Source organism: Pongo abelii, chromosome 10, assembly GCF_028885655.2.
Source record: "Pongo abelii isolate AG06213 chromosome 10, NHGRI_mPonAbe1-v2.0_pri, whole genome shotgun sequence".
Taxonomy (NCBI): Eukaryota; Metazoa; Chordata; class Mammalia; order Primates; family Hominidae; genus Pongo; species Pongo abelii.
In genome coordinates, this window is record NC_071995.2 from 42659510 (window position 1) to 42683518 (window position 24009).

Here is a 24009-nt window from a genome sequence, read left to right on the forward strand (position 1 = left end):
GGTATGACTGGAAAGAACATAGGAGAAAAGCTGGAGAGACAGATTAGGGCCAAGGGTGTCTGAAACAAGTTTAGGTTATAACTTGTGAAGGGAAGCCTTGCAAGAAGGACATAAGCAACCTAGCATTTTAGAAAGGCAAATGTCCTCTGAGTTAATAAAACCTTTTATGTCTATATACAGAGTCTAAAACAAATTTATGGTAATAGAAAAAATATGTACCCTTTTTTTTCTAAGTAGAATTTGTATAAGTAAGTCTCAAGATTCTATTTATTTTGGCTCTTCTTCACCAAGATCTACATGTCAAAATAAAATAGCGGGGAAATAAAACTCATTTAAATGCCCCTAAAACTTTTAATAGCAACCCATAGGTTTTCCTAATAAGTTGTTTTTAAGTAAAGAAAAAGAAGATTCCCATCAAGAAAGTCTACAAATAAATTATTCTCACCACTGTGATATACATTAACATTTGGGGCAACGTGAACCCAAACTAGCCCTTGATCTTGAAATGTGAGACCTGGAGTAAGGCTCAAAGGGTTAACTACTGGGCCTAGTCCTCAAGTTTCAGTGCCCTATAACAAATAAGAACTCAACCAATAGACAAGCAAAAAAATACACCAAAAATAAAGAATATTATATTCTTTCCTTCTTTACTAGTTGCCTGGTTTCTCTTAGCACTGGTCTCAATGCACAAATCAAGCTTGCTTTCATAAAGTGATGCAACGCGGTTCCTACAAGAAGCATATGACAATGCTGCTATTTCTAAACCACCATTGATGCTCCTTCCCATGGCTCACCCATGAGTCTTTTATGGGCAATCTCCGGATCCAACCACAAACATTTCATATCTTCTAAACATACATATAAGCACCTAAATTTTATGTCTCCAAAATATGGAGATATGAAAAGCACCATTTTCATATCTTCTAAACATACATATAAGCACCTAAATTTTATGTCTCCAAAACACATGTCCAACTATTCATAAATTTATGACAAATGTCTGACTTTTATGGAGACTTCCAGGTAAACAAAAATAAACAAATAATATAAAAAGAAACAGATATGGAGAATAAGGCATGTAGCAGAAATGAGGCTTTAAAAGCTGAAGCCACCAATTCAAGGTGCTACAGGCTCTATGAATTCGAGGATATTATTATTATTATGCAGCTTCCACATATATTGTGGCTTACATGTGCTGACATATGTGCCAACTACATGCATTATGTCATGTAATCTTTACAACAATCCCTGGAAGAAGAAATTAACACCCCCGTTGTTTACAGGAAAAAACTAGGCTCTAGAAAGTTAAGTTGTGCAATTAAAGTCACACATCAAAGCAGAGGGAGGCAAATCAATGCCTTTGTCAAATTACATCAAAGATTGTCAAAGGCATGAGTGGGCAGAGAAAGAAGTGGGAAAGTGGCAAGAGTTACATTAAAATAGCAGAATGACCCAGAATAGGCTGGGCACAGTGGCTCATGCCTGTAAATCCAGCACTTTGGGAGGCAGAGGTGGGTGGATTGCCTGAGGTCAGGAGTTTGAGACCAGCCTGGCCAACACGGTGAAACCCTGTCTCTACTAAAAATACCAAAATTAGCCAGGTGTGACGGTGCGTGCCCGTAATCCCAGCTACTCAGGAGGCTGAAGCAGGAATAAGTGCTTGAACCTGGGAGGCACAGGTTGTAGTGAGCCGAGATTGTACCACTGCACTCCAGGCTAGACGGCAGAGCAAGACTCCATCTTAAAAAAATAAAAATAAAAATAAATAAATAAATAAATAAAAATAAAGAATGACCTGGGATAGAAAACTTTTCAAAGTCATGATTCCCTGGATCCTGACATGCTCCCTAATTGCTGTCTTCCCCAGCAGCCCTGTATGAAGGGCCCAGTGAAGGGCGCTACAAATGGAGGTATGCCGTGTGTTCATGATATTGTTAAGGAGGGGAGGTTGGGGGAGACAGAGAAACACAGCATCGGACAATCTAGTGGTCATCATCGCCTCTCCCTATTGCCTCAACTTCCAGAAATATGACTTAACTCTGAAGACAGGGCAATGGTGTTTGTAGCAGCCAGCAAGCACTACCAAACAAAGACAGACCTTATCCAGTCACTTTCTAAACATCAGACCAAGAGCAAATAGCTGCAGTCTGGCCTGTCTATCTACACCACTGCAATTCAAAAGCATCTGATACTGTGAACAGCTTGCCAGTAATGTGTGTGATGTTTAGACTCACCAATAACTCATGTTAATCTCTGGATCATTGATCCCATTCGGGGACACTTCCTTTGTCCCATATCCTTTCACCTATTGCTTTGAGAAGCTCTATAAAGGCTTCTGGATCATACATGTCCAGTGCTACTCTTTGCCCCAGCATAGCTTCCAGCACCTGCCATGGCACTGGCCTTCTCTCTGTTTCCTGTTCTGTTCCAGCCTTTGCTCGCAACCTGGGCTACCCTGAGGTAGGCCAAGGAGTGCTATATAAAGGCGACTTCTAACAAGCCATGTTGTTTAAGGTTTGCTTTCTAAGTTTACAGTTTTTCCATATTAAAAACTAATTCATAACTCAGTATCCCCCGACTCTGTAAGGAAAATGATAGCATAAGTCTATGAAGCACCACTGAATCTAAACCTCTCAAGGCTTTTAGTAAAAAATACCATTATTTCAGGATAACTCAAGCTAGGGGCTACCAATAACACTTTCAGAAACAGAATTCTTTCATCTTTTTATATAGATTCAATAGCTTCTCAGAACTAAAAGGGATAAGAGGTCATCTGTTTAATCCAGGCCTCTCCAACAGGCTAGCTACAACACCATCAGCCTCTATTAACTATTTCCTCAAAAGTAGCTCATTTCAAACCTTGAGTCTGTGTCTCTCCCTCCTGGAGTCAGTTTTCCTCAAATGGGGGATGGTCCTTGCCTGTGGGCTCACCTTTTCCTGCTGCAATATTCCTCACAGTTGCGACTTCCTACCTCCTATCTTTCAGGGGCTTCTCTTTCATGAAGAGCTTCCTTACCCTTCTTATTTTCAAGTGTGTGTGTATGTGTGTGTGTGTGTGAGTGAGAGAGAGAGAGAGATGTAATTTTTCCAGATCTGAAGTTTGGAGAGAAAAGACACAGCATTTGCCAAACCTGTGTGATTTAAATTAAAAGTCTATCCTTCTGTTTCTATATAATCTCGTATTTGGGAGTGCCACATGATAATACTTATCAAACAGCTTGATTTGCTAGAAATCATTCCCTTATAACAAGCAAAAAATTAACTTTCCCTAAGCTCCACTCATTGGTCCCAATTCTACACTTTATATCTATTTGCATACAGTAGACCTGAGTTAAAGAAAACTCTCATGTTCTCCCTAGTGTTTCTATTCTCCAGGACAAAAATACTCAATTTTTTTCCCAAAATTCCTGACTAGTCATACAGAGTCTTCACTATTTTAAGTTGCCGTATACCTCTTAACCTGGTTTTTATATGAGAGTTTGTTCAATGTACTTTTAAAGTGGGCCTCCAGAACTGAACAGGTGCAGGCAGTCTGACCATTTCAGAGTACTACTGGACTCTTGTTCTGGATGGTCTATTTCCAAAAGCACAATCCAACCACGTATCATTTTGTAGACACATACTGAGCTGACAGTACAACGCTTTCCGCTTTGTTCTATTCAGTCATTCTCCCCTTCCCCTATTCTTCACTTGTTTTTGGAAACCAAAAATCAGGACTTCATAAGCAGCCCTGTTTGATTTCATGTTATGCTCAGACTAGGGCTATAGACAAGATCAGAGAAAACCACCCCATATTGTTAAGCAGTTACCCTCCCCCACCCATCACCCACCCTTTACTGCTTAAGAACATTTGGGGAGAAAAGGAACTCCATTCCAGGAATATTACTCCAATACTTTCACCGCCTCTCTAGAACTGCTGAATAGAGCCATCAACTTGGAATCTATTGTCTTTGAGTCTCTGACTCCTTTAAACATTGTTCTTGGTTGACTGAATGCCATTTATCTATGGAACACCCGCCCTGTACTTTTGAGAAGTCAACACCTATTCAACTTATTGCACAAACTTGATTATGTTTTAGACAATATAATTAGCCTTCTTTTTATATTAGAAAACAATTCTGCATCCCTCTGAAGATCTTACAGTGCTAAGATTAATCCTTATTTAAAAACTGTATGCAGCATTTTGTAGATTTCCACAGATGCTGGTCAGTGTCCTCAGTCCACTGGCCACTCCAGCTGAGAGCAGTAAAAGAGAACGCAGAAAGGACAGGTGGCAAGAATACTAATCAGAGCATTCCCTATCTTTGACCATGAAACTCATAGAACCAACCTACATTCACAATTAGAAAAATAATGTCCCTTCCTTTCTGCCTTCAACACAATCTTAAAAATTCAAACTTGGAGAGTGTATTACGTTTTTTTAAGTTTTAACAAGAAGAAGAAGATAGCATAATTATCTTAAAATGTAGAATATAAGTTCATCTCCCAAAAGGCAGAGCAGTTTGTCTCAGAATACTTGGCTCAAATCTTTATAACACTGCTCCAAATTTAAGCTTTGTCTTTTAAGGCATAAAATTCAAAGGTCAAATTCAAGTTGGGTGCTCAAAGATGAAACAAAATAATTATCTGATTAATTCAATCAGCTAGTCTACATCATTAAGATTCCTACACTTTAAGTAATTTTTAAAAAGTCATTATTTACATAATTTCCACAACTTTCCATTTCATGTTATTTGAGAAATATGTTATTTTGAAAAGAATCTTGTGGTTGTAATATCAAAGATTTTCCATACACTGCTTTGGGCGAGGGGAGAACTGTTACCACTGCCTTTTAATTTTTCCCCACTGTAAGTGTTGTGCTTAAATAGCCTATTAAACTATTTACTATATGTGAGAAGGCCATTGAATGAATGATTGTTACCACATTGCAATGGGAAGTCAGTCGTAAATCTAAGAAGTTAACAAGAAAAACTAAATCAATATTAAATAAATGAATCATGTTAAGAGTCAAAATTCTGCTTCACTCGAATAGTTAAAAATGTGCTGATCTGATCCTACTCTTTTGGAAAGAGTGAAGCAATATTGTGAAACAATGATGAGGGCCATTGATTTAATCAGTTATTAAACTTTTTAATATAAACCTAATTTTGGCTGTCTGAGCTGAAACTTAATGCAAGTTTATGTGGCGAGTACATTTTCCTTTGCTTGTACAATGTTAAATAACACAAAGACCTGGGCATAAAAATCATTCTTATTATTAAAAAAAAGGAGAAAAAGGAAAATCTAGTAAATGCCTTAAATTAAAGAAGATTATTGTACAGATGTAAACCTTATTAACTGTACCTTGGTATTATGTAAAATTCTTTATTGACAGCTTAATTCTACCATGTTATTATTTGATGCTAATACAAATGAATATTATAAATAAGAAAATATGAAATTCATTTTAGAGTTATAACTAATAATATGAGAAACTATCATTTATTAAAATCAGTTGTGGGATCTCTAAACCGTTTTAAAATGCCAACTTTAGAAATGAAGCCAAACCAAGTGCATCATTTTCTATCCTTGATTAGAGCTGTACTGATTTTCAGCTTCTATATTTATTTTTAAGAAAAAGATAAACACAGGACTTCATAAACCTCCAGGGATAAACACTATAATTTACAAGAGTTATGCAAAAGGCACAAAGTAGAAAGGACTGGGAAGCAGATGGAGAAAAATAAGACCTGCTTAAAGTAATTTTTCAAGCAGCAGAGAAGATAAAGTCATCTAGAAAATGTCTTTAGCATTACTTTTACATGCTCTATTTACTGAACTGGCCCAACCTTTCTTTTCTATCTAGTAAACTGGCCCAAACTTTGATGGCTTGAGACTCTTCAAACGTCCCTATAAAATAAGTACACACACACACACACACAAACGCATATGAATGTCTGTCCACCTATTACATGGAATTTTTTGTCCATTTCCACTTACCTGAACTGCCAGAGATTTTCTGAAGTAAAAACCCAGTATCATATCATAATGAAATAACTGAAGCTAAGTGTGGGACCTCTTTTGATGTCCGCTCCCGAAATCCAACACTGAAGACTTAATTCCACAGCGATGCCATCATGATACGGTATCAGATATTTGGGTTTTAGGTCTCTACTCCAGAAGCCTTTTCCTGATACTCTAATATATGGTGATAAATGTCTCCTTAATTTGCACAAGAGTTTTCAATTGCCCTCATAGGAGACCACCTTGAAGGAGCGAGTAAAAGGTTTAGTCACGGTTTCTATTTTTCTGTTTGAATTCAATACATTCTAGTTAAATGGACAATTAATAGGTCACTTCCAAAATAGTAGTGTATCAGTCCTGGTTAATAAACAATCCCCACAGTTGATAATGGGCCCTATGTATTCAGCAAGTCCCTGTACACACTCAGCTCATCCACTAAATCCCTTTTCAGGTAGACAGGGTTATATGGGAAGATGAGCTAGAATGAGTCTATAAAAGTCAGTTTCATTCACTGCTTTATTTTTCAGTCAAGTGCTTTAAATGGTGTCCAGAAATTCACTTGGAATGTGAGACAGGAGAAAAGACTGACACACAGAGCCTTGCTTTATGACCATACAAAAGGGCAACTGACCCTTGCCCAAGTCTTTTCCATGTGAAATGGTTCCTAAAGTTCATCTGCAGAGTGAAAAATCGTGGTGAGGTCGCGTGTGGATGAGTCGAGTGAAAGTGACGATTGGTCACGGGTCTGTCACCCATTGTGGCCGGGTCCCAGCCATGTAAAGTGCTCTGTGGGAAAGTATCAGCCCCCTAAAGAGATGCTTAGAGCCTGCAGCTCATTAAACGGCCAGCATTTGCTGCCTCACTTGTCAGGAATTATTCTGTCGAGCAATTGCTTTCCTGAACCATTCCCAAAACACATGCACAGAGGCAGCAGGGATCTGAATTCAACCGTGATGGGGTTCGGCACAGGAGCCTGACTCAACTCTTATTTCACTTTTCACCTGACAGAGCTGTTAAGCTGAATAAGTGTTTTCTCTTGGGCAGCTGAAAGAAATGCACCCCTCCACTGGACCTCTTTATCATAAACTCAAATTCCCTGCCTAGATATTCTCATCTGATCCAGAAATCTCAAGACCAAGGGGAATTTTACTTTTATGCCTGCGTTTTTCCTTTGAGTGTGAGAGTGTGTGTGTGCACGCTGCGAGATTTTGAAAGTCTGTCATTCTCACTCCACCCCCAGACTCTACTAAAATGTTGCTTTTATAATGTTGGGAGAAGAGTTCTCTTGAAAATATTTCCAACAGTTCTGGTTGGTTACCTTCAAGATGCCAAAAAGGAGAGATTTATCTTCTCTCACGATCTTGACAATTTTAAATTATTCTCCATAGACACTTAGTGACTTTCTGTGTTACATTTTAAGTGGAATGGAAATTCTACACAGCACAATTTTTCGCCTTCCTTCCTTTCCTTTTTCCTCTTCTTTAAAGGAGTGTTGCTACACATTTCAGAAAAGCCAAACTGGTCCCTCCGAGATCTTTTATATCAAATGGAAAACAAGTTGCTTTTGGTGATGTGTCGGCCCTGGGTTTCAATGCCATTAGAACTGCTGACAATTGCTCAGTGTGCTGAGGTTTGATAAATCTCTGGAAACCTCTTGAATAGGATCACTGTGACTTTTAGTGAGGAATTAGCTCCTTGCCATTGCATTACCAATTAGTTTTCCAGAGCACATTAAATCCTGCAGCTTTGGTTTATAGAATAACTGAGGCATTGCTGATGAAGGACAAAAACTTACTTGGAAAAGCAGCGGAGGATGCAGGGCGCCGACAGGACCCACCGCAGCATGCCGAGTAGAATGGCGGGGCGCTCAGAAGAAAAGGTTTGGAAGGTGCTGCGGAGAAAGCATTGATCTCATTGATCAGCCATTTCTTTAAGACAATATTCAAAACTCCAGTTTCCTAAAAGTCATTGAGTAAATACTTTGCTTAGTTTTAATTTGTATTGAAATTAAAGTTATTATAAAGTAGCCTTTGTGTGTCAAAGAGCATGCCAAATAATCTCATCAAGATTTGAGAGGGGTAGTGAAAAGAGGCAAAGAGACTATGAAACACCAAGCTTCTTAGATCATTTTCTGTGCAGTCATCATTATAAATAGTAAACACCAAATATTCCTTTATTTAAAATACCCTAGAGCAATGCTGTCCAAGAAGACTATCTGTGATGATTGGAACTGTCTATGTCTGTATTGTTCAAAATGGTATCTGCTACCCACATACAGCTACTGTACACTTAAAATGTAGCTAGTATAATGAATAACTGAATATTTACTCTAAATTCACTTATATTTAAATAGACTCATACGACTAGGGATTATATTAAATAGCACAGCTCTAGATATCCTACTTACCAAGAAATGATTTAAATGTTATGTGCTTACATTTAATTTTTAAAGTTTATATCTCTTTGCTTATTTTCAGATGGTTCTTTGAAACATATGGTTAGTTGGATTCCAAAGTTGGTAACAGTAAATTTACTGAGCAATTCCATAACAAAAAGTGGTGTTTCTGATCACATTTACATGACTTAAAGTATTTGAGAATAATCCCATTTTATCTCAAGAGTAATCTAGTCACCCTGAAGATATATGTGTTTCTAGTATAGTGAGTTGCCATGTAATTCTGCTCTGCATAGTTTTATTAAAATAATCTATTCATAAAATTTTCAGGAGAAATGCATGAACTATTTATTATTACTCCTGTGCAAAAGTATGAAAAAGAGACCCATTTTGGTGGCCAAAAACTTCTATAAAATTTTTTTGAAGTCTCATTAGTATAAGTTGTTCTATTATTTTGACTATAAAACCATCATAGAAATGATGAATCATCCCCTTTGAATTTAACATTTTAAGTTAAACTCTGTTCCTCAGTAGATGAGAACAGCTATAAAGGATAAAACATGAATAATAACTCTCCATTATTGAGCACTTACTTCATGCTACGTTTTGGTTAAGTGCCTCAGACACACCATGTCCTTTCATAGAATGGGTTTAATACAATGTAACTGTAGGTGGAGACTGCCTAAAGTGGGCACTTGCCCATACCATGACACATTCAACAGAGTGCCTAGCACATTCTAAACAGTCAAAAAATTTTTTAGCAATTGAACAAATGGTCTTCCAAACTAACAAACAGAAAACTTCCCTGGTCTTAGGGAAAGAATGAGGATCAAGAATTAATCCTTCCCCTGCTTCCTGACCGATGCATCCTAAAACATGGGTCTCTCATAACTGATGACCTTGAAATCTAAAACATGAGTTGAAATAAATATTTTTATTATTATTCTTTCATATTCAAGGGACAACTTCTTTCCTTTTCTTAATCCCATTCACTGAATATTGTTTCCATATGACTACATACCTTTTTGAAGAACACAGTAATTTCAGACTTGTATTTTAACGAACTGATGAGTTGTTTATGTTTATTTTCACAATTTCTTTGAAGGATGTATGAAAATAAGTATAGATTCCAATAGGAATTTTTATAGCATTTCAGGGTCCTGGGTGCTTTAAAATTGCAAATTAATCATAAATGCAGTTTTCTTCCTAGCACACAATGGGAAGTCTTAACATTAATGCTTTTAGGTTTTTTTTTTAATACTTAGGTTTTTAAAGAATCAAGTGTTTGTTTTAATGCTGTTTTGAAAATATGCCCACTAAGCAAAGGCATAAAAAGGAAACCAATTTTGATGTTCAAAAAGTTTTATAAATTTTTTTGAAGTTTCATTGTTATCATAAGTTGTTCTTATATTGACTATAAAACTGTCATAGAAATTATAAATCATTTCATTTGTATTTTACATGTTAAATTATGTTACAAGAGTATGGCATTATTTATGCAGATTTACATTTTCATTATTGCTATGGATATATGAAGCACTTCAGAAAGAAGAAATATAAAAGTTGCCTAATTGTGTTTATTTTCAAGCATTTCTGTTAGCTAACTTATATCTCCTCCAAGATAAACATTCTATAAATAATAAAATGATGGCTCTTGTGCTGTTTTGTTTTGGACTTTTGTTGTTGTTGTTGTCTTTTGAGGTAAAAGAAAAAAAGACTCAGCAATGTTGCATTTACTCACATAAAATTAAATATTTACCATGTTAACTGGAAGCAGAAAACAAAAAAAAAGGTTTTGGTTTTGTTTTTTGCTTAATTAGGGCATAGAAAATGTGATCATACTACTGATATCATTAATATAAGGATGCAATATGTATGCAATATGTGTGTGTATATATTGCATACATATTGCATCCTTATATATACACATATATATATATTACAAATTTTTCTATTCTAACCAAAATGTTTCTCATTCCAACCCTAGGGCCCTAAAAGTGGGAAAATAAAATATTTTAAAAATTGATGGTGTACTTAAAACAAATGATCAATTAAATTCTTAGTGATAAATGTGGTTTACAGATATCTGATCTTAATGCTGAATTTAACCAGAAAAACCATTTTAATTGAATAGTCTATTATATCTACATTACCCTATCTTAATATAAAAAAGCTGTAATCAAAATGACAGTATCAAAATCTGTAATTGCAAAAAAAGTCATCATAATCTACAGTAACAATTCCAGTTTTGACTAAAGAACTGGACTTCTTCACATTTTGTGATGTGACCAGGCTTGAAGTTCTGTTGTGTACAATTTTTCACCATTTTAAGTCACCTTTTTGACACACATATTTACACACGAGTTTAAGTCAATTCCTGATTGCTATACATAAATACATCTTGTTTAAGCTGGTTTATGTGAAAAGTACTGTAGAATTCCAATTAAGTGCTTTTTTTGTTTTTTACATGTTCCTATTTTGACCTAAGTCAAATGCTAATCCAGTGAGCATGTGATTGCAGGAGCATTGAATGGCCTTAAGAAATCACCATTTAAAACAATGCACTGCATTGAAGGTATACATATATATATATATGATCACACTTTTAACTTTAGTGAACCATATACTTTTTTTAAGTAATGACCAAAACAGGAAATTCAGCTTTGATGAAAACAAAGTGACAAGTTGATAGATGTGCTGTAAAGCCTTAAGAACTACTTGGAAGGTGCTCCGAAAAAGGTAGAAAAGGTAATTTGATCCTAGATAAAATGCATTTCAAACCTGATCAGTGCCATCTAGATGCAGTTGCTTAACCATTTATCATGTTAGAAATGATTAATTGTAGGCTCACTGAACAATATTTATAATGATAATATTTAAGGAGTGCTTACTATATATCAGGTACTGGACTAGCTACAAATTTAACACATGCTATCTCATTGATTCATTAACATTCAACGCATCCGAAATGTGATTATGACTGCTCACAGCAAATTAAAAGAAAAAAGGATGAGAAAAACAATAAAGATTTAATATAATAATTAATTACTAGCCATGAGGGATAGAGATTTCATGCACTGTGACTCTGCCAGTTATTCAATAAGAGCTAGACCCTGGAAAACTGACACATCTCCAAAGATTTCCATGAGAGAGAAAAAAAATGGCCTTTCCTCTGGAAAAAAATATAAACAGTTCAGGTTCTACAGCATGACGTCAGGTTGTATTAACACAACATCTTGAGACACTCCAAATTTCATATCCTACTATGATGGTTAATACTGAGTGTCAACTTGATTAGATTGAAGGATGCAAAGTATTGGTCCTGGGTGTGTCTGCAAGGGTGTTGCAAGGGTGTTGCAAGGGAGATTAACATTTGAGTCAGTGGGCTGGGAAAGGCAGACCCACCCTTAATCTGGGTGGGCACTATCTAATCAGCTGCCAGCACAGCTAGAATTATAAAGCAGGCAGAAAAACGTGAAAAGACTAGACTGGCCTAGCCTACCAGACTACATCTTTCTCCCGTGCTTCCTTCCCTCAAACATTGGACTCCAAGTTCTTCAGTTATGGGACTCGAACTGGCTCTCCTTGCTCCTCAGCTTGCATACGTCCTATTGTGAGACCTTGTAATCTTGTGTTAATACTTAATAAACTCCCCTTTATATATATGCCTATATATCCTATTAGTTCTGTTCCTCTAGAGAACCCTGACTGATACACCTACCAATCAAGCTTCCAATTTCTGTGTGAAACTGTTACGAGTTACAAACAAAATGACTTAAAAATTTTGGAACTAAACTGGGGCTTGTCTGAATCCAAATGACTAAAATTATGTATTCAGAGAAAACTTCATGAACTTTCTGTATGACTTATTTGAAGATACAGATTCAAGATATCTTTTATCTTGCATGTTTATTTAAGATGGGAACTTATAGCCAACCTAATGGTGAACTAGCCTGATATTTTTTAACTTAGCTGACTAGATGGTTCTGTGATACAAGTATCCCATAGCCAAGCAAGGTTACAAGTTTAGCTACTGAGAAATTATTCTGTTTTCTAGAAAACAATAATTTTTTAAATTGTTTTTTGTTTTTTTATTCTCCTTTAGTAATGGAGAAGAACACTAGGAATCTAAATGGTGTGAAACCACATTCTTATTGGCAATACAAACAAACTATGGTACTAACTGACTTGAACGGACATTTCAAAGGAAAAATACTAAAGACCACTAATAAAATCTTCAAATAAATTTCAGGAACCACTGCATTTAAGAAGGACGAGGAGAAATAATAGAAGGTTCCAAAGTATCTTACTAAGGCAACCACTGGGGGGAAGAAAAAAAAAACCTCTAGGAAAGAATGACAGGGAAGTAAATAATTAAGAATATTATTATAACAAATAATAATAATATTAATAATAATAAATTAATTAAAATTTTAATCATTAATGAATAATTAAAATAATTAACTAAATTATAATAAATAATAAATTAAAATTAATAAATTATAATTAAAATAATAATAAAGAATGACAGGGAAGTAAATAATTCCAAAAGGATGGTTTTAATGACTTCCTTCACATGCCAGGTACACGGCCACTGAGAAGCTAAAAATCTAAACTTCTGACCTGTAAATAATACACAATTGAACAGACAGTCTAGGGTGGAGTGGACCCAAAACAAGACTCCAAAGAGCAGCAAACATCTATCTTGAATAGTTAGAACAAAGAAATATCAATTAGCTAATGAAGTTTGATTTATTTTAATACTTAGTCCATCTGAAAGTAATTCATTTATATGATCTAATTGCAAACCTTGCCTTCAATCACCACGCATAGCAAGTTAGGTGAATTCATCCTTTACTTTTCTGTTTATCAGAAAACAAGAGAAGCCCACATTTTTTGCCTCAAAAGTGTTTTAAAGACAGAAAAACAAAGGGTCTTAATGTTTTGGTACAGCTCATGAGAAGATAAATCAAGTGCAGTGTCTACTTTTTTGCTTCTATCCTTTCAATTTAGGGCAAATAATATGTACTGCCTATCTGTCAAGTGCTGAGCACTGCACTGTGTGCCGGGACTACAAAGATTGAAAAAGGAGTTTCCTTCCCGGAATAATTTATTTTTTTAATATTCTTTAACTTACAGATTTGAGTCTGCTGGTTAATGAAATGAAATGTAAATTTCTCAGTTACTCCAAATTCAATTTTGTTCAGTGAAACCTGACACACTCCCCAAGGAGATGCAATCTAACAAAATTCATACTGTGCACATCCATAGCCAGTGGTTCTCAACCCTGAATACACATTAGAATTGTCTGGGCTGCTTCTCAAAGATACAGATGCCTAGCCCCCACACCAATTGTTTTAAATCACGCTGGCTAGGACTGGACACCCGCATAGCATTTTTTCACTTTGTAGGTGATTATAATATCGAGCAAGGATGAGACCGTGAAAAGAACATAAAACAACACCTGACACATCGTAGACATTCAATAAATGTTAGCCTCTCCTCCTGCCATTAGTATATAATCTGAGATCAAGACTAAAACAGCACATAAAAAAGCAGTATTGTGCAGACTTCTACTGAAATACAGAATAAAAAGAAAAGGATATTTTAAGAAAGGCTTGTTCAAAGAAGGCTTTAAGCAGGAGAAACATCTTAATCAGGGCCTTCATTTGGAAAGTATTTGGAAGGGCAAAAGAAGAGAATGAAACCATTCCAAGAAGAAAATGTTGCAGGGACAAAGGAAAAGAGGCAAGGATGGTGTTAACACATGGGGCAGGTGAAGGAGACCAGCCTGGCTACTGGGACAAGGACCAAGGGGTGAACATTAAGCAATGTGGCTAGAAGAGTTAAATGCAGTTGATGGAATGAAGGCCTTAAAGGCCAAACTAGGTAATTTCATTTAATCTGTAGTCAAATTGGATAATTTAGGTTTTCCTGAGTAGCTTGGTGACATGATGAAAACTACATTTGAGAAAAGTTCACCTGGCAGTGGTGGATGGGATGCAGTGGAATAAAGAAGGGCCAAAGGAAAAGCTGCTATGCAGTAACAACATGCTGTAGCAACAGGTGATGACAAGCATTTGTGTGAACACTTCCAGCAACATCTTATCTATCCTCACAACACCAACAAGTTGACAGGGTCTGGCTTCCCTCCAGCTGTGGGATGCTAGTTCACCATGACCATCACGGGTGCCCAGTGTCATCACCTCTGCTGCCTTACCCTTCAGGGAGTCTCAATTAGACCGCTCTGAAAAAATGATCTAAACTTGAGGAGATTCCTTGCTCTTTTTATTATAAAGTCTATGTCACAGAAGAGAATACTATAAGCCTTTGTGAAGGTTCCCTGAGCTCCCGGCTATACCACTCTGTGTGATTAATTCCTGCATTGGTCTACTCCAGCAGAAGACAGACCTAGCAGGAAGTGTATCTGATATTGGTTATCTTGATTTCATCCTGGGACAGATTTTAAATGATCACAAATTATTTGGTACTCCTCCCATTGAAAGGTGGGGTCTATTTCTTCTTCCCTTGAATTTGGAATGGCCTTGGTGACTTGCTTAACCAAGAGATATGGCAGATATGACATTCTGAAACTTCTGCAACTAAGTCTTATGAAGTTCCAGAATGTCACTTCCAAGACTAAGTCATAAGAAACTGCAAGGCTTCATATGACCTAGTATTGGAAGTACCAGAATGTCCAAAGTTCCAAAGCCACATGGGTTTTTGGAATGTGTGCTCTTGGTGTTCTCCCTTTCAGAATCCAGCCACTCTGCTATAAAAAGGCCAAGAAACTTGGAGAGCCCAAGTGTGAATGCTGCAATAAACAGCTCCAATTGAGCAACCAGTCAACAGATGGCATCAGTTCCAGCCATGTGAGTAGCCATCTTGGACATCCAGCCCAGTCAAACCTTCCCATGATTTTAGTCCCAGTTGACATCTAACATCACTCAAGATTCTAAGTGGGAACCACCCAACTGAGCCCAGTCAGCCCACAAAACTGTAAGAGAAAATAATAAATTGTTCTTCAAGCCACTGAGTTTTGGGATGGTTTCTTATACAACAACGCCCCTTTTACCAATATTTTGCTTATGGTGAAATGGTGGGAAGAGGTCCTGCACATCTTTTCCTGTATCTTACCAGTGGGCTTTTGACGTATGTGCTTTAAAGTCAAATGCTGACTCTACCACTGTTCACATTTTGAAATGAGGCAAGAGAGGCTCTGTGAGGTTATATGAATTCCTTATGGTTACAGAATCAGTAATCTGAAGACCTTGAATCTAGACTTTTAAATACAGGAATGCTCAGAGAGCTATAGGTAGTTTTAAATTTAACCAATTTGCCATTTACACGTTGGAGCAAGCGCTGGCATACTTATATTATAAAAAGCAAGATAGTAAATGCTTTATGGTTTGTGAGCTACACAGTCTCCATTATGACTATTCAATAGAAAAGCAGCTATAGAAAATATGTAAACAAATAGGTGTTATTCTGTTCCAGCTTTAAACAATCAGATGGTCTTTTTTGTTTCAGACCCAATATAACCACAAAACTTGTTCAATACACCTAAACTCAATCCAGCCCTAGGTTATCTATTAAAAACTTGCCAGCAGTCATGGTTTTTATTCCTTTTTTAATGTATGTAAATTTTCTCAAAGAATGACTTATTAACGCCTTCACATATTTTAATTTTAAAAATAATAGAGACTTAAAGTTTTAAAGAACAAGAAATTTTGAGCCTTTTCAAGAGGCGTTGTGGAAATCTATATATTGTATATTCTATTTCTGATGGTCGCTTAGAGATAACAAAAAATTAAGGTTGTTATGGCATGGTCCCTGAACATGTCAAAGAAAAGTGAAAAACCTAGTCATCTGTGGAACATTTATAAACAAGAAGGCATTAAAATAGTCAGCAATTTTTACAAAAAGACCCAACGTTTTTTTGTTTTCCTTTCCTTTTCCTGAATGGTTTGGTTCTAAAAGTCTAAAAACTCCTATAGGCTTTTTGATCTTTGGCTTCAGAGAGAATTTTAGTACCTTAAGTTTACTGTTCACATACCTCACAAAAGTGTGCCCCTGAAATATTCTCAAACTAATAGCTGGTTGACAAAATGAATAATCCTATTAAAAATGAAATCAGCTATGGTAACTTTATATAGAGTGATGAATCACTCAGCATTGCCAAGTTAAGTATTGACTGGAGGCTAAAAAGAATGAAAGAGAGAGATTTCATTAAAAGTGGAAACATTACTGAAAGTAAAATAAAACATTTTGGAATAAAATATACAAGGGCCTGGTAAGTATGTTATATGTTAAGGCAAAAATCCAATTTCTTACTTAAAGAGTATAAAATAGAAACATGATCTAATGAAGTCTAAAATGAGGATTCTAACAAGCATTCCTAGATAAAAATCATATTGTTTCGTTTACAACTTGCCTTTTTATTCCTGACAGACTCCAGGTGTATTTGAACGAAAACTCAGTTATTTAAACTGATTTAAAAGTTGTGTCCTTTCATTGTATATATAAAGAAAAACAAATGTAATTAAGAAAAACTTTACTTAGAGTTTCTTCTAACCGAAAATTAAGTAGACAAACATTGTATTAAAGGTTGCAAAGCAAGACCCTCAAAAGATCTTTGTATTTAATGCCCACCCTAACATAAGAACACATTTGTTTAAATGTTTTAAATAACATTTCATTTTTGTATAAACTTTCATAGCAAAGAATCTGAAACGATTTTATGAACACAATGATTAAACAGAAATTATGCATGGACGTTGTGTCCTTCACTTTTAAGTTGCTACCATTTCTCTCACTGTTCAGCAGCAAATCTAACTGCAAAATATCTTCTTACAGCAAAAAGACATCTGGTGGTCACTAAGAACAGGAAGGAGGTGGCACACCCAAAAAGGACTATCATGGAGTCTAAGCACAGCTTAGGTTCCAATATCTGAACCACATTCATGGCAAACAAATATAAATAAAATCACCCTTGGCAATCCCTTTGTTTTTTTTTATTTGTTTGTTTGTTTTGTTTTGTTTTGTTTTAGACAGAGTCTCGCTCTGTTGCCCAGGCTGGAGTGCAGTGGTGCGATCACAGCAATCCCTTTAAATTGCCCAAAACATATGGCATCCTTTTGACTTTATGTAGCATAACCCTGAACACTCTAAATTCTATGTTTAATTCTACGTAAGTCCATACATAAATTTACGGGCATTCAAACCATCGTACCTCTTAAAATAACTCTCAAATCCCTAAAGGAATGGAGCTAAGTAAGTGGAAAGTTCTAAAACCTTCTTATTTGCCTGCTCCATGTACTCCTGTTTTATTATTAAACCTCAAGAGTTTTAGTACATATTACCAGATTGAAATTTGCTTGTTGTTAGAGCAAAGAAGAGAAGCATGTGTTGGGGCAAAGGAGAGAGAGAGATATTGGTTCTAATAGTCTCTTTTATTTTATCCACTGCAAGAACTTCTCCTTGAACCTGAAGGTGTTTATTAACTTAGGCACCATGAGCCGATTACTCATGAACTAAGTAAAAGTTATTAATATGTTAGTTTTAAATAAAAAGATATGTTGAGCAGATTACAGAAAAATATACAGATATAGGAAGAATATGGTTCTGGAACTCTCAAAAAATTCCACCAAAGGATGACTGGAGTGATGGCCTCAGCAAAGAACCACTAGCATAAGTCCCATCACTATCCCATTCGGAATCCCCTGTTGTCATCCCGGTTCTGAATCAGTATCATCAACACTCAAAATTCTATGATTTTAATTTGTCAAAACGAATCTAAACCATAGTGTCAGCAACAGAAAGCTCAAATTCTGGCTTAAAAAATAAGATCACAAAGTCTTTACTTAGACTGGAATCCCCACCTTGAGTACAAATCCCTTTTCTCCCTTGCCTAGGTGCCTAAAATGTAAAAGAGGCCATTTTATTTCACACTTTCAGTGTATCTCAGTGGAGGAAAAAACTACCGTTTGCAGCACCAGACATAAGTGTGAATAGTTTCAGACAGTCAAAAATTAATGGGTAAACAGTACTTGGGATTGAGAGACAGACAAGAAAACTAAAGTGCACATTAAGTATTGATGGTCAGAAACAATCCTAATCGGATGCCAGAAAAAAAAAAATACTAATGCTCTTTTATTTCTTTACTACACAGAATGACTTACTTGGCAAAACTACTTTTTAAAAAAGCAGTTCAATTCACCTATCCAGAATGAACATTTGCTTTCCAATCCTTTCATATGCAGCACAAGAATAGATTTAATAAACAATAAAGGAAATTATATTCAGGAAATTATTTTTATGTCAAACATTTTCTAAAATGCTTAAAATAACAAATGTTATTAATAAGCATGACTATTTGTTCCACTTATTTTGAAGAGAATTGATGGCATAACCACCAATTGGAAAACTGATGTCATTCTGTAGCCAAGAGAATTTAAATCTTTCAGCATTTTACATTTCGAGGCCCTCTTTTACATAAGAAGACATGAATATTTTAATCGGGCATAATATTTTCCAAATATTGTCACAAATAATGGTATCGGGAAACTTCTGAGGAAGGATGTCTGAAAATCAGAGTTTACTCAAAAAACCTCCTGGTTTCCACTAATAAACTATAATAGATCCATGACATTTTTTCTTTTTTCAGATATAAGCCCTGGAGGAGAACGTATTTACTACCCAATATTGCCCTAAATGTGCCCCTCCCTAGCCCTGAGCCCTTTGATTTTTAAAGTTTTAAAACTATTCTATATAAACAACTTGACAACATATAGCTATGGAGTGTGGCTTTTCTTGCTGTAAATACTCAAACTTAACAATTTTCAGGGATTAAGCACTGACAACTCTACTTTCATCCATGACCTGTAAATCTGTGTTACTGTGTTTAACTGTCACCACCTTTCAAATATATTTCATAACAAGAGGAAAGGGAGAGCTAATTTCTTCCATTATGGGCTGAGATACAAAATCACAATCTGATTTATTATTGTGATACTATGTAATTGGTGATCCAATTGGCCCTCATTATTTTCTTCTAGTCAATGAAAGACTAACCTAAGGTAGGAGTCTGAAGATTTGGGGCAGTTTTTTCTCTTTCACAATTTTATAGATGATTAAAGTGATACTTGGGACAAAAACAAAATGAGCAAATGAAATAATCATTAAGAAAAACAACTGGAATCCCCATAGCCACCTCATTAGCTTATTAGGAGGATTAAAGGAGCTATTTTGAAAATGGCTGCTAACCTATAAAGCAGTACAGAACATGGAATGTAAGCTCTACAAGGGCCGAGACAGTCATCTGTTTTGTTAACTGATTATGCCAATGGCCTAGAACAGAGCCTGATACATGAGAGACACTCAGTAAGCATGTGCTGAATGAATGAAATATATGGTATATTTAATAGTAGGTAACAAAAAATAATGAAAAATAATGAAACCAAAATGCATGCAGAAGCATAAATCCCGCAGTTAAACGGTGCTATATTTCACCAATGAACTTAAAAATAACTCTGGGGCTTTCTTATTCAAATTTAGATGTGGTGCACTCAACAAATTAAGGCTGGGGGAAAAAGTGGGTAGTCAACATGCAGAAATTACTAAAATCAGATTTTGTGGTCCACTCCCAAGTTAGTGTCTAAAGGATCAGAAGTAAATGTTCGATAACATTTCAGAAAAATATGGTATTAACTTCCTGAAAACAAAGCTTCTCCAACTCTTATGCTCTCCCCAGAACACCAAATCACTACTTCATCCTCACCTAATTTCCACCTGATAGAAAAAATTGTTGGCACTCCATTATAATTTCATAATTGTACACTGCATAAAATAATTCCCACATTTGGCAAGGCAAGAATCTGTAATTTAAATAAAACCGGGGCAATGTTCATAAAACTACATTCTTTATCCAATTATAAAAATAAATCAATATAAATTCTGGTTTTTAAGCAGCATATTTGTGGGGTCAAATTCATGAGATTTTAGTTTTCTTCTTTAGATATTTTTCTAGTTTCAGAAACTAATGTTTTCTTTACAAGAATAATTTTTTAAAAAACAAATGTTGTTCAAATGAAAATTAATCTAGAACATCATATCTTCAATGAGTGTTGAATAAAATATTTGGAAAAATACATGCTTAAACTGTATCAGAATACTTCAAAAGGGAATATAAATTCTTACAACCCTCGTAATTATTCCAAAAACAATGTTTGCAATTGGACACTTTAATAAGTGTACAAGAATGAATATGTTCTTGAAAATAAAAAGAACGTAGTTAGGAAAACTTTTAACCTTTAGTTGCAATATTTTGAAATAAATAAATATAGTAAATTATTTTTGAGGGTTATTGAAATAACTGCACTTGATTTGCATTTATTTTATTTAAATGTAATCTGTGAAATCTGCAAAGGTTAAAATTAAATACCCTTTCTTGGCGGAGACAATTACAATTAGAAACAGCTTAGGAATCCTTGAAAAATAACTTCTATCAACACAACGCCAAGCCACCAAAAGTTATGCAAATCAACATATTTTCTGGAAAATGTTATTTTTATGAAATGTAATTAACTCTCTTCCAAGTGAACCTGCTTTATGCCTAATTTTTCTAATACTTCAAAAAGAACAGAGAGGCCCAAATTTCCATAAACTTTGCCTTAACTGGTTGCTCCTCTTTCAGGGTGCAAAAAAGGCTCCCTAGCATTTAGGTTTTACACTAGGTGAATGAGACCGGTGTTCATATAGTTATATTTGTTACATTCTGTTAGTAACCATTTCAAAGTGAAAGACCAGGACAGGTTCTAAACATGTTAAATTCTATAAAGCCATTAGCAATAAATTTGATCCGGCAGTTTGCTGGGACAATGGAAACTGCTGAAAAAGCGTCTATTAGTCATTCTGGACAAACCCATCGGGATTAAAAGAATGAGTTAAGATCGTTTAAGGACGCAGCCAAAAAAAAAAAAAAAATCCAATTGGGTCTCAGTTTCTGAGTCTCTAAGAGGCTTTTCCCTTTTATCACTGACAATTTCAGGGAGCCCTACACAATATTTGATATTTGACTAAATTGTCGGCATCCTTCTTCCCAGTCCCACTAGTTAGGTTTTATACGGTGATTAAAATAAACCCAAACTGCCCTTCTTTCGGTAAATTCTTATTTATTTGTGAACTTTCTACTCCAGTTGCCAATTCAGCTGTTTTTCAGCTCAGCACGAATAAAAAGTCGGCCTTCATTTCTTTGCGCCTAAAGTGATCCAAAATTTAAGAGCGGAGAAAGCCAGAACTTTGCGCAACTCTCCTTCCAAAGATCTTTGTGCGCGTTCCTGAGCTATCCCGACCATCCTAACAGTTCAAGTGGCAAAATCTCCCCAAGTTGGGCCGCGCAAAGCCCTCCTTGTCAAAAACTTTTCTGAGAGCTGGTGTCCTGCGGCCTAGGAGACAGAAGCGGGCAGGTTAGAAACGTTGAACTTGGTGAAAACCCTTGAGACTGATCCAGGCAGGCCGGAGAACCCTCAGAATTTCCCAGTTAAGGCCAAAAAGTTAAGCAGCCCTACCACCTGTTGAAAGAAGGGAACAGCAAGGAAGCTGGTGGAATGGGATGGGGCAAAAAAGAATCACATAAAGTGGTGTACCTCCGCCTGGGCCCCCGACTCCCGAAATGGCATCTCCACTAAAGCTCGAGATGCTCCTTGAAGTTCCCAAACCGGCGCTCCCTGGGCGCAGGGCGCACCGCCGGCGCTCCCAGATCCCCGGACCACCCAGCCCGGGGGCGCGGGCGCGGCTAGGGAGGGAGGGGAGAGCTAGCTCACCTGGCGCTGAAGGCTGCAAGGTACAGTCTCGGTCCCCTGGAGCCCGGCCCGGCAGCCTCGCACTGTCCGCAGAGGGACTGAGCACTTGAAAAGCCCACCGCGTTCCGTAGGGCGCCCCGGCGGGGCTAACTTGTTCGGCTGCGGGGCACAGCTTTAGGGGAACTGGGCTAGCGGGCAAGGGCCGGAGTTGCGCGCCCGCGGTGGCCAGGGCGGTCGCCGGGCCGTGGGGCGCGGGCGGCTGCAGCCTGGGCGTCGGGGCGCCCCCGACCCGCAGCAAATTCTCGATCAGGAAACTCTTGCCCAGGTTGCCAAAGCCGGGTGCAGCAGGGAGGTTGAGGAGCGCGGAGGAGGCCACAACGTCCCAGTACGCACCGGCGTGGGGGGCCACCGCGCTGGGGAGCATAGTGCGGCGCCAACTGGCCTGCTGCGCGCCCGCCTGTCGCCCGCGCGCACGGCACCCGGAGCCGCAGCTTCTCGCCGCCGCCTCCTGCAGGGCTGGAGCGCGCGGGGCCGGGCGGGAAGGAGAGGCCACCCGGGACGGCGGCGGACTTGGAACGATATTATTTATTTGCGTTGGGCGTTTTTTTAAGGGATGGGAGGAGTGAGTGTGGGAGGGGGAAGCTGTGGGTTTCTCCGGCCGACGGCGTAGGCTCTGGGAGCGCCGGGGGGAGTCTCTCCCCCTCTCTATGCAGATCTGGACGGTTTTTTTTTTTTTTTTTTTTTGGTTTTTTGTTTTGTTTTTTCTGGAAGGACGGAAGGTGTGTCCAGAACATCCATTCATGTCACCAGTCCCACAAAGTGACAGACACGGCCAACAATAAAGGCACTGCTGTGGCAAGGGGAGGGGACTCGTAGTGGGAGGAGGTGGGCGTGGAGGCGAAGTGAATCGGGCGCGCTCACCACCTCCCGGCTGCCGTGCAGAGCCGTGGCACTCTCGCTAGAGCCCAGGCAGTCCCCCAGGCGTGGGGTCGGGTGGACGCTGGCGTGGAGCGCCCGGAGGGCGGGGTGGGGTCGGGGGGGACGCGCTGGCGTCTGGGGCGCCTCCGCGTACTACCTGTTGGGCGAAGCCTGGCTCTCCGGTGTTGGTTGTCACTTCAGCAACTGATGGGCTTCCAGGGGAAGTAAACGGAGTCGCTAGTGGCTGGAGGGGCTGTTATCAGGGTCAGTGGAAGGTATCACCGAGACTGTTGTAGCTGTGCCACCGTTGAAAAGTTACCTCTGAAAGAGTGGGTTGTTTGCATATTAAATGAGGCCCTTATGTTATAAGGGAGAAGGAGATGTGTTTTTCTCAGAGACCTTTTAAGAAATTTCAGTTTCCAGTGACTCATTTCCGGTCACCTTTTAATAAGGATTGTGAGGAGAGGTGCCAACAGCTCCTTCACTCTAGAAGAGAGGATGTAATACGTTTTGATCTAGAGAAGGAGCTTATAGTCGGAGTTGGTTAAATGCCAAATGACAGATGGTTGGGTCCAAAACCTAAAGGGAAAAAATCACCACCAGGTCCTACTAGACATTGGTAGTTGTGTATGTCTCTGCTGGGAGACGGGGATGAAAACATTGCGTTACTTAGGATTACAGCTGGTCTTTTTTTTCTCTGGAAATTTAAGGATTTTAAAATTTATTAACAGTTTGCTAAGTGGGAACTGGACAGATGAAAAGCATGGTTGTGTGTGTGTGTGTGTGTGTGCGCGTGTGTATGTAATTAAATCTTGCTTTTTAACCACTAGATAACTTTGGGAAGGCTGCTCCTTTAGGAAACTCTGTAACAGTGGAGTGTTAAAACTGTGA

At 37.7% G+C, this 24009-nt stretch overlaps 1 protein-coding gene across 2 annotated transcripts in view; it reads right to left on the reverse strand.

Annotated features, from left to right (window-relative positions):
• DBX2 (developing brain homeobox 2) overlaps positions 1–23048 on the reverse strand; it is a 41194-nt gene extending 18146 nt beyond the window's left edge. For both annotated transcript variants that reach the window (XR_008511911.2, XM_002823125.5), the window contains exons 1-2: positions 22222–23048; positions 7799–7894 (exon numbers count right to left, since the gene is read on the reverse strand). Coding sequence is in view for 1 of the 2 variants with exons in the window: in XM_002823125.5 (XP_002823171.3) it covers positions 7799–7894; positions 22222–23002 (877 nt within the window). In the remaining variant the exon portion in view is untranslated. The remainder of the gene's footprint in view (positions 1–7798; positions 7895–22221) is intronic.
• Positions 23049–24009: the final 961 nt, after the last annotated feature.